A 14,016-nucleotide genomic window follows, 5' to 3' on the forward strand; every position below is an offset into this window, starting at 1 on the left:
GTTTGAGCAGCATGTTGGGCAGAAAGATTCCTGCATTCCAGGGGGTTGGGCTAGATGATCCTCGTGGTCCCTTCCAACTCTACAGTTATATGATTTTATCTTTTATTTTTTTTAAAAAAAGAAAAATGTAAGCACTGTTACTTGAATGGATCCTCAATCTTTCTAAATGTTTTTACTGTAGATGTGGGGGTGATTCCCCCCCCCCCCGTGAAAGGACTCCTGCAATGATAGGAGGCATTTTCAACATGCAGTCTGTATTCCATGGAGCAATGTAGGCTCATGCACTGAGTGTGTCCTGTCCCAAGAGAATGCTTGACTTTTCTTTGAATAGGTTTTCTGCTATATTGCAAACCATTTGCAGTTTGTCAAGAAGTTGCGGGTGGGGAGCAACCATTTGATAAAAATAACTACAGTATTTTTTGCTCTATAGGACTCACTTTTTCCCACCTAAAAAGTAAGGGGAAATATGTGTGCGTCTTATGGAGCGAAGGCAGGCTGCGCAGCTATCCCAGAAGCCAGAACAGCAAGAGGGATTGCTGCTTTCACTGCACAGCAATCCCTCTTGCTATTCTGGCTTCTGAGATTCAGAATATTTTTTTTCTTGTTTTCCTCCTCCAAAAACTAGGTGCGTCTTGTGGTCTAGTGCGTCTTATAGAGCGAAAAATACGGTATATCTCTCTTGGGCTCACCTTGGAGAAGCTAGTTACAGGTGGGTAGCCGTGTTGGTCTGCCGTAGTCAAAACAAAATTAAAAAATTCCTTCTAGTAGCAGCTTAGAGACCAATAAGTTTGTTATTGGTATGAGCTTTTGTGTGCATGTATCTGAAGAAGTATGCATGCACACGAAAGCTCATACCAATAGACTTGGAGAAGCTAGTTTAACTGTTTTTTAGATCCTGGCCAAAATATCAACAACTCAGAAGGCTAATAGAGTCAACATCTCATTGTTAAACTCAATGGCTCCAAATTTAGAGGGGTCATGTACTGTACTGTGAGCAGGAACAGTTGTCAGCCAGGTATTTGTGATGCAGCCTTAAGTGTCATTTGTTACTACGTGGATTTAGGACTCTAGCATTTAACTTTGTTATAAAGACCATGAAAGGACCCATCTCAAATTTGGCAAATATAAAATAAAATATATACTTAATATACCAAAAACTCTTGCTCAGTGCATTTCCCTACAGTGAACCTGGACTTTCTAAAAGGTAATCAACTTGATCCTTAATGTACTTGGTACATTGGGCTATACTTATCTTCTGCATACCTCTTTTTTCAATATACTCATGCAAAAGTAGTACGTATTAGTTTGGATGTGCCTACTTTTCTTATTTGAATGCATGCACACAATGATCATAGGAAAGATAACATCAACAGAGTCAACATTAAAAATGCAAGATTCTATTCATAGGGTTGTTTTGGTGGTTTTGGGGTTTTTTTAACTTTAGAGGTACTTTAATAGCTATCATTAATAGAGTTTAATTGAAACTCAGTGGGTGATTTCTCTGCTGATTGCTTGTTCATGCTGAGAGGAGGATACAACTCAATGGGATTTAAATAAATTGTTATTAATGGGAACAATTCATTAACTGAACAAGAAAGCTTCATTCTCACCACCTCCTGTTTGACGGATACAATTTCCCCCAGTACTTCTACAGATGTGATTTTGCTTCTCCTTCTATACATGTGCTTAGCACATTTTTCAAAAGTCAGATGAACTTATAAAACATGTTAAGAAACCACAATAGACATGTTAAAAAACATGTTAAGAGTCTGATGACGTTTTGAACCAAGAAGTTATTGATTCATAGTTTAGCCTCTAAGCCACTATACTATACCAGCTCCTTTTGGAGAGTCAAAACAAAATAAGACTACAAAAAATATGGTTGTCTGTTCACTCTCTCTGCCTAAATAAATATGGTCTAGCTAAAATTTACTCATCTGCAAATAGTTTTGGGATGAAAGGAGTCAAGCTTTTAAACAGCTGCTGCTAAAAACAGACTTTTAATAGGAAAGGTTTCGCATCTGTCATGGCAAGTCTGTTTTTGCTAAGAGATTCTACGTTTTTAAAGTACAGAGGTAAGATCTAAGAATATATAAAGGATGCAGAGAGTTTTTCTCTTTGGGGGGAGGGGGGAGCCCTGCATTTCTTCCAAATACCAAATAGAATTATTCCAACCCTAGGTTAGGCTTGGAAGATGACTGTGGGCTGGAATAAACTAAACAGCAGGAGTCCTGCTAGTGCAGGACTTGGCCCCTTTGGAGTTGGCTCCTATGAGGTCGACCAATCATGTTTTAATGCCAAATCGCCACCTAAACCTATATTCTAATTGGCCTTGATAATCTGTTTCATCCAATAGCACCCTGGTGAAATCACCATCACCTCTCAAGGACCTTGCCAAAAGGGGGTGTTGGCAAGTAGCTGATAATTGTTACAATCTCCCGGGTGTGGTCTCAGAACCATCTACTTCAGAGTGGCAAGAACCATTTCCTCTGCCAGTGCAGCATTTATAACCTTCTGGAGCCATTGAGCTCACTTTGGCTCCAGTAACCAAGTTGAGCAATGGTTGAGAGCACATGTTACTGGAAAAACCTCTCCAGGCAGCTTGGCTACACCCTCAGGTTGCAGCAAATGGAACTGGAACTGTATTAATGATGATATCTAGGTCAGAGCACATATGAGCAACATTGCCTTCTAAGTGCTTAGAAAATATGTCACAGTAGGCCTTAGATGACTCACCACTTAGCTTGCTTTTTTAACCCCAGGTGACATATTTCCTTCTTCCTGTATCTACTGAAATAAGGTCGTTCTGCCCTTTCATGACCTTGCTGCCCCAGCACATCTTTATCTTTGTCCTTCTCCAGAGGAAAGGCAGGATACATAAATAAATATGAAGCTGCCTTCATCTAGCCTAGCATTATCGACTCCCACGTGGCAGTGACTATTAAGATCCCAGAAAGACATATTTCCCAGTAGTTTTGCTGCCCAAGATCCTTTAACGTAGGGTTGCCTTATGTCTGGAATTTACCGGACATAACCGGGATTCAACCATTTGTAACAGCGCCTGGGCAGAAATCGATTTAATGTCCAGGAAAATTCAGACGTATGAGAACCCATGTAGGAAGTGGCAAATTTTCTTAAAAATAGCTCAAAAACTTACTTTTCTTAAAATAGATTTTGCAAAACTTAAAAAATCTCATCAACTTTTGTGTCCAGATTTTTCACTTTTTGAAATATGGCAACCTTATTTGACTGGAGAATGATCCTGGAACCTTGCGTGTGCAAAGCATGTGCTCTGTCAATGAGTGCTGGCCATTCCCTTCCACATCTGAGAGCTGGTCACATTTAGCTTGGCCTTTGATAGACAACAGGCACCTCAGATATATATCCCCTACTGAAAAGTGTGTGGCATTGCATGTGTGACAGTGAGAAACACTTAAAATAGTTTGTAAAAATAAACCAAATACAAGAATGGGTGGTCTCTTCGACATTCGATAATTACGAAGCAAAGATTACAGTTTGCAAAAGACCAATGTTCAGAAAGTGATTCAAACACAAACTACGTATTACAGCTAGGGGGGAAATAGTTTACAATGTAGTTAGAGTGAAAGAAGCAGGGAGGGTAGAACTTCTTGATAAATGAGCTAAACAGATCCCCTTTCTCACACACACCCAAAAAATTCTCAAAACACAGACTTCTTTCTACATTCTGTCAAGTTTATGCACCACCACCCTGCCTTCCACTGCAGCCAGGTTTTAAACATAACCATTGCAGCTATGTGGGTACATTGTCCTAAACCCAAAGCCCTGGGATATTCAGGATAGAATGCTACCCTGTGGCATCTCAAGAAAGAAGATTCTCCTCCCCGCCCCCCCGGTCTTTTGTTTAGAGAACAGACACAAACGTTTCTTAACTGGCTAATCTCTGGAAGATGTTTTGCCAGTGACCCACTAGGGTTGGGAGTTAGGACACATAGGCAGGGTAGCAGGGACAGCTCTATAGGGTTGCAGGGTTGGGTGTTTTTGAAGAACACAATGGGTGCCTAGAGAAGGAAAAGGAAGTGGAGCCACCCAACTGCATACCCAGAAAGCTTCAAAGTTTATTTGGCTCAAGGCTAGCCAAGGGAACATACAGGCTTTTTGATGTGAAGGATCAAGTCCTAAGGGGTAGGGGGTAGGAATAACTATCATGCCAGGAAAAGGAGGACTTTGCCAGAGAATGTAAAGGAACATACAAGTAAAGAGGCCACAAGTGTAGTCTCACAAGGGCAACAACTGGTACCTCATTGAATGTACAAATCCTTCAGGTGGAAGTCACCTTGGCTATGGAGAGTCAGCAACATTAATGGCTTGGGACTCAAGTGCCTGGAAGATGATTGGCTGCCTTCTCTACTACCTTCCAAGCTGAAATTTGCAACCAGGGAGAGAAGCCTGTCTTATGGTTCCACTACCAGCAATAACATGAAGAATGGGGATCTGGGACAGACCATTGTCAGCATCACTGCCCAAGGGAAATCAGGCAGTCCCCATTCGGGAAACATGTGAAGACTTCCTTATTTACCCAGATTATTTTGCCAATAATTTTATGAATGTTTTTTTATACGGCTGGTTTTAACTGCTGTCTGTAATATATTATAATGTTTTGAATTGCTTTGTGTAACTTTATTGTTATGAGCCATCCTGGACTCACCTTGGGGAGAAAGAATGGGTTATAAGGACAGGTTGGAGACAGTGATGCTTCTGAATACCAGTTGCTGGAAGCCACAGGAGGGGAGAGTGCTTGTGTGCTCAGGTCCTGCTTGCCAGTTTCCCACAGGCATGTGTGTGGCCACAGAGAGAACAGGATGTTAGACTAGACAGGCTTGATCCAGCAGGCTCTTCTTGTGTTACTATGAAATAAGTAAACAAAAAAGAAAAAGAGGGACGGGAAGTGAACTCTGTGGACACTCCACAGAACATCTCTCTTCTCACACAGCCAACAGGGAATTGACAGTCATGCCATGCTGCTTTTGTCCTTTCCCATGGAGTGTGAACTCCTGTTGCATGTTTATGTGTGGAGTCATGAGGCACAGGCCATTTCAATAGTTCTGAAAAGACAAATGTACACATAACACGAAGCCATAGTACTTTGGCCCTATCCTGCATGCCTTATATTCTGAGTTGTGGCGTCCCTATTTGGGGCTTGTATACTGGTGCTGGTGTGTTGCAACTGGCTGTAATTGTTGGCCATAATACTAAGAGAACAAGGGAGAAGTTCATAGTGAGCTCTGGCACCTCTTTTTCTAGAAAAATGCTCCATTCACTGCTGTGTGATCAGAGCTAAGCTCACAGCTATCCATTTCCAAGTTTAGGCTGCCATCTCCTTTCTTTTGTCCCCCTCTCACCACAAAGCACTTGTCCATGATCCAACACTACATATAAACCATCATAGCTTCAATTTGTTAACTCCCACTGAGGGATTAACAACCCATCATCCCTTACTATTAGCAAGCAAACAGATGGTAAATGGCAGCTGCAACAGTATGGTGTGAAATGGTCCCGACTGAAGGCATTCCCCCCTACCCCCCCATTTTCTTCTACCAATAAAAGAGTTGGATTGAAAACTGGGCTGGACCTGATATGGACAAGACACCACCACTAGAACAGCCCAAATGAAATTATATTATACAGTTTGACTTTAAAGCTGTACAAATCTACACTCTGAACCCAGCAACACTATATGTATAAATATTGCTGAACAAAAATTAATAAAATGTGGAAATTAATACCTCTTTCATGAGTTCAGTACAGTGTGTGCAAGAGAGGGAGCACATCTAATTATCCCAACGTCTAACACCTACTGAAGCACAAAGTTAGGGCATGGTGGTCAAATGCTCTGAGATTTGAAACTGGGAATAGCAGGCTCCATTACTAGATTTCTGTGTGAACCTTTCGATCCCAGTGTACATGCGGGAGTCTTTCCTGTGTCTACTGAACATGTAGGGAACTTCTGCATCCAGCCCTATATGCATATACTCTCCAGCCCTATGCATGAAAGAAATTCAACACTTGGTTCATCACAACAAAAAGTGAACAGCTGGTGAGCAGAGCTAAAGTATTTCACTGGGGCAGGAAGTGAGGAAGAATGCAAGGGGGGGGGGGACTGTAGAAATTCTGGCTGATGGCCAATCCAGCTGCCTTACAGTCTCTCGCTTTGGCAGCATCTGCCTGTCTCTCTGACTCTCTCTGCTTGGAGAGAAAAGAGCACCGCAGTTGCCTCTCCTCTTGGGGGAGCCAGTGTGATAATCTTGCAGCTCTCTGGGAAGGGAAACAGGGCGGGGACACAGCGCCTCTCACCTGTCCCCCGAGGAGGAGAAAGAGGCGGAGACTCGAGGAACTTGAACTCGTCCAGAAAGTTTACGCAGGAAAAAGAAAAATTAAAAAAAAGAGGAGAGAGAGAGAAAGAGAGCGGCGTGGAAGAAAGAAGACGACGTCGCCGCCGCCGCCCTGGGCGGTAGCGGGAAACAGGGAGGGATTTTCCAACAAGGAAACAGAAAGTCCGGAAATTGGGCAAGAACAACTTGCGCGAAGGGGGGGGGGGGACGTTTTTCCAATGCCCCCCTTCTCTCTTTGCAGAAAAAAGAGCATTTTGACCTCTCTTCCTTTCCTGCACCGCCGGCCGGAGGCTTGTGACTAGAAACTTGCTTGACTTACACAAAGAGGAGCCTCAGCTGCGACTTGTCTTCAGAAGATGCTCAGGGCGCGCGAAGGAGGCAGCTAAGTACTTTCCAGCCTCCCGCGAGGCGGACAACTTTCCAGTCGAGGGAACACCTCAGCGGCGTGGGGTGGTGTTTTTATTTATTTTATTTTTAAATATTTTGTTTGGAGATACCCGTCTCCTCTTCTTTCAACGTCTCCTTTCAAACTTTTCTTAATTATTTAAAAGCACACACCACCACCGGGAAGCTGTTGCTCCGTTTTCCTTTGGAACGAACTTCTGGCAGCTGAGAAGTTGTGGGGAGAAAATTCCCTCACGCCGCCCAGTTTCTCGTGACTGTTTTCTGGGGCGTGTGTCTTGTTTCAGAGGAGGAGGCCTTCTTTCCCACCCGGCTGCCCTGGTGTGACTGACTTTCCCCTTCCTCTACCGCCTTCCCCCTCCATGGAAAGCGGCTGCCATGGCTCTGAGCAAAGGGCTGAGGGTGTTGTGGAAGCAGGAACCCACGGCGAGCGCCCTGCTGGAGGCGCGCGGCCGCCAGGACTGCCTGCTGCTGGAAGCCGGCACGATGGCCACCCTCAGTAAGTGCCCCGCGCCAAAGTGGGTGGGGCGGGGAGAGGGTGGGGGGTGGGCGGCCTTGCTACTCTTGGAGCCCCCCACCCACCGGGTTGGAGGTGGCGCTGCTAGGCCAACATCCAGCCATAAAGACAGCGGGCCCTCCCTCGCCGTTTGCCTCCTGCCCCCTGGCTGCAACTGGCATACCGAGAGCTACACTGCTCCTGAGCTTGGAGGCTCTGTAGGGCAGCCTCCTGCAACCTGGCACCTTCCAGGTGTTTCTGGACTCCAACTTCCATCAGCCCCAGCCAGAGTTCCCAATGCTCTCAGGAATGATGGGAGTTGGAAGCCCAAACCTCTGGATGGCTTTCTAGGCAGCTGTTCAGGTTGCTATGGCAAATCCCTTGGAGAAAGGGGGAAAACAACCTTTTGAAGCCATTTAGGCCAAGGCTATCGCTGCATCTTGTTGCCATAGGTTCCATAAATTAATAAACCCGTGTTTATGTGGTGTTTTGGGTGCTGGTACAGGAGGAGACAGAGATGTGAATTGGATATTGTGAGAGGGAGGACTGTGTTTTGTCTTCAGACTTTCAGCTGTGTTCTATGGCTGTAGCCAACTTTCAAAAAGGAGAGGGAAATGCAGCCTCTTTTTCCAAACTGCAATGACTCCACCCCTTATCACCACCCACTTTTGAATTCCCTGCTAAAAGGCTACAGAAGTAATGGCCTAACTCAGTGGTTCCCAATCTTTTTTTCCCCATGGAAAATTGCTGAGGGTCTTTGCAGAGCACTTCATGGTTTTTTTGCCCACTTGTAGCAGACGCTGCATGATTTTTAAATTGTATTTTATCGCTTTTTTATTTCTTCTGTATTGTAGAATTACAGTCAAATTGTAATGCAGTAAAATACGAGATAAGAAATAAAAGAAGCAATTAGAATGCAATCAAGACTCAATATATTTAATGTGCTGGGTGTGCTGTCTCCTGCCTCCCACCACAAATCTACAGACATGCTGTGGACCACCTGAATTAAGCTGCCTGGCCACTGGTGGTCTATGGACCATAGCTGGAAATGCTTGGCCTAACTAAAGTCACGTGTTGTCTATCAGCAACCAGGAGCTTGACAACTCTACCCCTCAGTTTTACAGTTCTGGGCCAGGAACAAAAGCAGGGAGGTCTATTGAGTCAGTTTTGGGAAATCATATGTGCCTGGTGGACTGCAGTAAAGAGAACCTGATTGAGATATTTGCAAAGCATTTCTAAGTGAAAAATGAAATGGTCAACATGTCACACAAATGTGAGCTTGATGGCTTATTTATTTTATCAAGAAAACCAATTATTTATGTGTACTTTAAAGATTAATATTGCATTAATATTTTAAGATACTCTCTCTGTCCCTTTTCTATTCTTCCATGAATCTGTTCTGCTTCACATGTGACTTCTTGAAGGGATGCAATCCCATCTACTATGTATCATTGATACTATCTGTCCTGGGCCATTGGAGTTCAGTGGGCCATACGTACGTATCTAGAAAATGTCTGTCTCGGGGTAATGTTAATTACAAAAAACTTGCATACTGCAGGACTTGCGCACTTTGAGATAGGAGAGGGGAGTTTGTAGAGCAATCCTAACCATGCAATGCTGGTGGCTGGTGTGTAAGTGTTAGGATGGTGCACAATCACTTCCCCATTGGTCTCTGTCAGCCAAGAACAGTGGCAGGGGGGAGCCCCAGCTCTGCTGAAACAGGTGGTATATTATCATGGTGAGTCATCAGTGGAAAGACATGAAAGTAGACATTTTGGAGATGGGTGTTGGATCTGCTGGGGCCTGATTCTTAGAACGAGCAACTAAAATAGTTGCTCTTACCCTCCTCTTTGGTTGGTAGGAGCTGACAGGACTCAGATGTACTGGAGGATCTGCTTGCTGCTTGCCTCCCTGGCCCCTCATTAGGATTGCTGTCCTCAGCTCTAACAGTACAATTCTGTGCATGTCTGATGAGATGTAAGCCACCTTGGCTGTGAGTCTTGGAAGAACTGCTCCCTGCCTTGCAGGCCCTTTTCCACCTGCCTTGGGTGGGCAGGGTCCTGACAGACTCCCGCTGCAAAAGCTGAGGCTGTTGAACAGGTTGGTGTATTGCTTAGGGGTTTTTTGTTGCTGATGGGATTGTTGCTGTTACAGTGGTGCCCCGCAAGACGAATGCCTCGCAAGACGAAAAACTTGCTAGACGAAAGGGTTTTGCGGTTTTTGAGCTGCTTCGCAAGACGAATTTCCCTATGGGCTTGCTTCGCAAGACGAAAACGTCTTGCGTTTTTTGCAAGTTTGTTTCCTTTTTCTTAACACCGTTAATACAGTTGCGACTTGACTTCGAGGAGCAACTCATAGAACACGGTGTGGTAGCCTTTTTTGAGGTTTTTGGTGATTTTTGAAGCTTTTCCAAAATTTTTCCGACACCGTGCTTCGCAAGACGAAAAATTCGCTAGACGAAAAAAATTGCGGAACGAATTAATTTCGTCTTGCGAGGCACCACTGTAGCAATATTAAATTTTGTACCTTTTTTATTAGATCTGATTATGTTTTAATGTGGAAATTGTTCAGTTTGGTTGGGTACTTTTTGATGTGTGTTATTTATTGTTTATGACTATTTTTGTTATACAGTGGAACCTTAGTTGTCGAACGTAATCTATTCTGGAAGACTGTTTGACTTCTGAAACATTCGACAACTGAGGCGCAAAATTAAATTGAGAAAATTGAGAAACGCACTTCGGAAGCCGTTCAACTTCCGAGGTGCATTTGAAAATGGAATCAATTACTTCCGGGTTTTCGGCATTTGAAAATCGAAACGTTCAGCTTCCGAGGTGCTCGAAAATCGAGGTTCCACTGTATTTATAATTATGTAAACCCCCCCCCCCATGTTGTAAGCCACCTTGAGCATGGTTTTATCCAGGGGAAGGTGCATACAAATAAAATGATGTATGTAAGCCCTGCTGAGTTCAGTTGGACTTACTTCCCATGTAAACCTGTATAAAATCTATATTATATGACATGGTATTATAGACTATTAAGAAGAAAATAAAATGCAATGCAAAGTACCTGTGAAAAATGAAGGGTTTTGCCATTGGTTCTGGTAGCATAACTGCTAGTGGAAGGCAACAGGTCTTCTAGAATTTTTAACCTCCTGACATAATACATACCCACCCAGGGGCAGGATTGTGAACGATTCTGGCCACAACCTGCTCCTTAGAGAAGCCAGATTGAGAAAACTTGAATAGTGCCCTGCATTACATTGCATACCCATGAGTATCAGCCTCATTCATCTTAACTGTAATAATATTATTTTACAAACCCAAGTATTTTTTATTTTTAAATGTTTGCTACGTTTAAAGTGCAGTTGCTTTGCAATCTTCTAAAGGCTCAATGATATCTGAATGTTGTGGGTTTCTGTTGTTGCTTCCAGAACGTTAAGCATATGTTACTAATTAGGGACAAACCTTGGTATAAAGGCTTTGTTTTCTGTAATAACCGAAGTGTGGGTGTGTATTCTGAACAATACAATATCTCTACATGCATAATTTTACATGATCTATAAGGTTACAATGAAAAAAAAATTATATAGATGGATATCATCCTCATATTTGTCATTCCAAAATATCATAAACAGTGAACAATAACCAAAATGCTGTTTAAAGCTTATTTCTACTTGCTGATTGAAAGAAGGGAATGAACTCTTTGGTTTCAACCCTCTTTTCTCTTAGGAGGCATGATTATGACAAAGTCCAAACATTGCTTGCATTCTTCAACACTTGCCCAAGTCTTTAAATGTCATTACTTTATTTTTACAGTTTTACTGTAGTCTGTTACTACAGTCATTCTTTTGTCTACTTAAGCATCTCCTGATCCAGTGACTCCATTGTACTTTCATTGGGAGATAAAGATGTGAAGATTTGCACAGGGAATGGCCCTGTTATTTCTTTCTCTCCTACAAGTGAGAAAGCTCTAGAATCACAGCAGGATTCCCAATTGCATGCATAGAGAATTATCTGCAGTTAGACCTGCCTTAAAGTGTATTGGATAATGACTAAAATATATTGATAGTACTGTATGGAAGAATGTAGCCAAGATGTAGGGACACATTCCACTGCACACATGTTTATTGTGCCAGGAGATAGAAGGTTGATACAAAACTGTTAATCTCTGAAATGTATTATTAGCACTAAATGTAAATTTGTAGTCAAGTTGCTCAACACATAAGATAAGTCTTCTTAGGGAGACATCTCTTTCTGGCCCTTGCAGAGCATATATATTACACCCCAACTTCTCCTCCTCAGTGCAGCGTAAGAGGTTGTGAAAGAAGCCAAATGGCCTGATCCTGTGCATATTTACTATGGAGTTAGTCTCACTGATTTTGTTGCAACTTACCTCTGAGTAACCATGAGTAGAATTGGGCTGTAAAAATATTGTGGCATCTAGGAGACTTAATTTTATCATGAGTTATTGTACTTTAGCACAAACCATAGGCTTAAAGAAAAGTAAATCTTGCCAGTTTCTGTTGGTTTGCTGTATTATCAAAGGATTAAAAATAAATAAGAATTGTTGTCTTTTATTGTGCAATTCCCTTAGCGCCTGAAGAAAAGGAAGAAATTAAAGGGCAATATGGGAAGCTCATGGATGCTTATGGGTGCTTAGGAGAACTCCAGTTAAGATCTGGTAAGTACCTTAATGTCATTTTTAGAATAATAAGTTGAACAATGTGCCCTTCAATCCGACACAATGAAGTGAAACTATTCTTTGGTTAACCTTCAAGGACTAATTCTTTAAAATGAGTTGTGTGGTAATCATTGGATTTAAGGACAATTATTAAACAATGGCTTATTGCAGGGTTTCTATTTTTTTTAAAAAGCAACAACTTTGCATTTACTAATAATAGCTTCTGGTTTTAACTTGAAAACAGCTTCTGTTTCTTTTTACCAGATTTGTTGTGCTCCTTGTTGGCCTTGGGTAGCTGTCCCATAAAATGCAATCCTACACAAGGGCTTCTTCCTTAGTAAATATGTTTAAGATTACAGCCTCAGTGGGTGGGTATTAAGTCTTAATTGACTTACCTATCAGTAAATACTTAGGATCATGAATAGGTTTGCCTGCTCCTATCCTCCATCTCCTGTCCTGCCTTTGGGTTTTGGTTTTTTTAATCTGTTGGGGAAATGATGCTCAGTAGGTGAAAGATCTCAAATTGCATTGCTGCAGCCACAGAAAAATGATACCCTACGAGCCGCTCCCTGACAAGTAACTATAAAAGACAGATTTTTGGGCTGCTGCTTTTATTATGCATTGAGGCTCAGGCAGAAATGCAGCAAGTGACCCCCTTTTTTCTGGCGTGGAGATACAGTGTTAGGGAAAGCTGCACTTGTTCCCTTTTTGGCTTGCACATATCTGTTAAAAGCACAGAGCTCCTGCCCATAAAAATACAGCAATTCTAAGGAAGTCAGCCTTTTCAGGCCAAGAATCAACAGCTCTACTGAATAGCACTTTTCCCTTTCCTTTTATTTTGAATGACTAGCTTTATTAACAGCAGTAGTTCATGGTTAACTAAGACTACAGCCCTGCAATTGACAATTTTCTCTGTTCTGGTGACCTTCTAATTTGGGTTTCCTGAACCTAGCATTTTCATCGCAATGAGCATGGCTCCCTCCTTGGATTTCATATTACAGCCATCTAATGTGGGCAGGGATATACAGGTCTGCACTAGGAGATGCTGACTATCCCTTTAACAGCTTGGGGGCATTGAGAGAGCATATAGTCACTGCCCCTCCCAACCTTTTCTCCAACCTCTTTTCCTGCTGACTGAGGGCAATGGTGTAGCCCTGTGACAAGACAAATGGAGCCAGGGAGGTGAGTGGCGTGGTAGTTGCTGCTTTGCATCTTGGTGCTTTGGGTATTTTAAAGGCGCAAGCATATCTCTGGAGAACCTGCTACGGCTAGAGTGAATGTGGTATTCAAAACTGAAAAATGTAAATGAAATAAATGGACTATAGCTTTGCCTCTTCGTTGGCTGGCATATGGTTTTATGCACATAAAAGCATCTGAAGTATTTAAACAATTTGTGAGGGGGGGTTATGATGGAGTGTGGGCAGCTCAGTGCAAGATCATATGAACAAGAAGTCAACTTTCCAATGTCCAGTAACAAGGAATGTCAGGGGATGTGGTTATGCAAAACCAAAAATAATAATAATCCAAGAATTCTGTTCATATTTAATTAAGGGTTGTGAGAGCATGAAAGAGGCTGTGCCACAGACCAGAGGCTCAGCCATGGCCAGTCACAGCCCTTGAAATTTCCATAGTTGTCCTAGTACTTTGACAACGCATTAGTTACTTCTGAAGTCAACCCATGATAGAAAAGGTTTTTGTGACTCCATAGGATTTGTGCAGATACTGTCCAAACCATCCCACCCACCAATTTGTGGATTTCCTGACATATACATGGTGCCAGTTTCATTTCCATAATATGAATTTAAAAGAGTCTGCTTAGACACTTCGCTTCTTGCCGCAAGAAGTGTTTGGCTGGCTGGAAGGGAGAGACATTGTGGTCGTTCGGCCCTTGAAACAAGTAGGCTCCCTAAGGAGGGTAGTAAGTCAGTAAGAGCATGAAAGATTTTTCCAGAATGCCAGATGATAAAGAAAGTTTATAGCGATAGCAGCAATAGCCTGAACAGCTACTGGGCAGAAAACTCCATAAATCTTCTGAAATATGAATTAGTCACCGTGGGGAGACAAGAC

The 14,016-nt window shown here is 42.6% G+C and overlaps 1 protein-coding gene across 4 annotated transcripts in view; it reads left to right on the top strand.

The window, feature by feature from the left end:
- Nucleotides 1–6,178: 6,178 nt before the first annotated feature.
- SYNJ2 (synaptojanin 2) overlaps nt 6,179–14,016 on the top strand; it is a 57,564-nt gene continuing 49,726 nt past the window's right edge. The window contains exons 1-2 of one of the 4 annotated variants that reach the window (XM_083496402.1): nt 6,179–7,272; nt 11,863–11,949. In XM_083496402.1, the coding sequence (XP_083352528.1) occupies nt 7,152–7,272; nt 11,863–11,949 (208 nt within the window). In that variant the 5' untranslated portion in view covers nt 6,179–7,151. Of the gene's footprint in view, nt 7,273–8,746; nt 8,765–11,862; nt 11,950–14,016 lie in introns of those variants that run through there. The other 3 variants (XM_083496401.1, XR_014524376.1, XM_083496403.1) reach the window with 3 other exon arrangements.

This window comes from Podarcis liolepis (genome assembly GCF_965112155.1).
Source record: "Podarcis liolepis genome assembly, chromosome: 3".
Taxonomy (NCBI): Eukaryota; Metazoa; Chordata; class Lepidosauria; order Squamata; family Lacertidae; genus Podarcis; species Podarcis liolepis.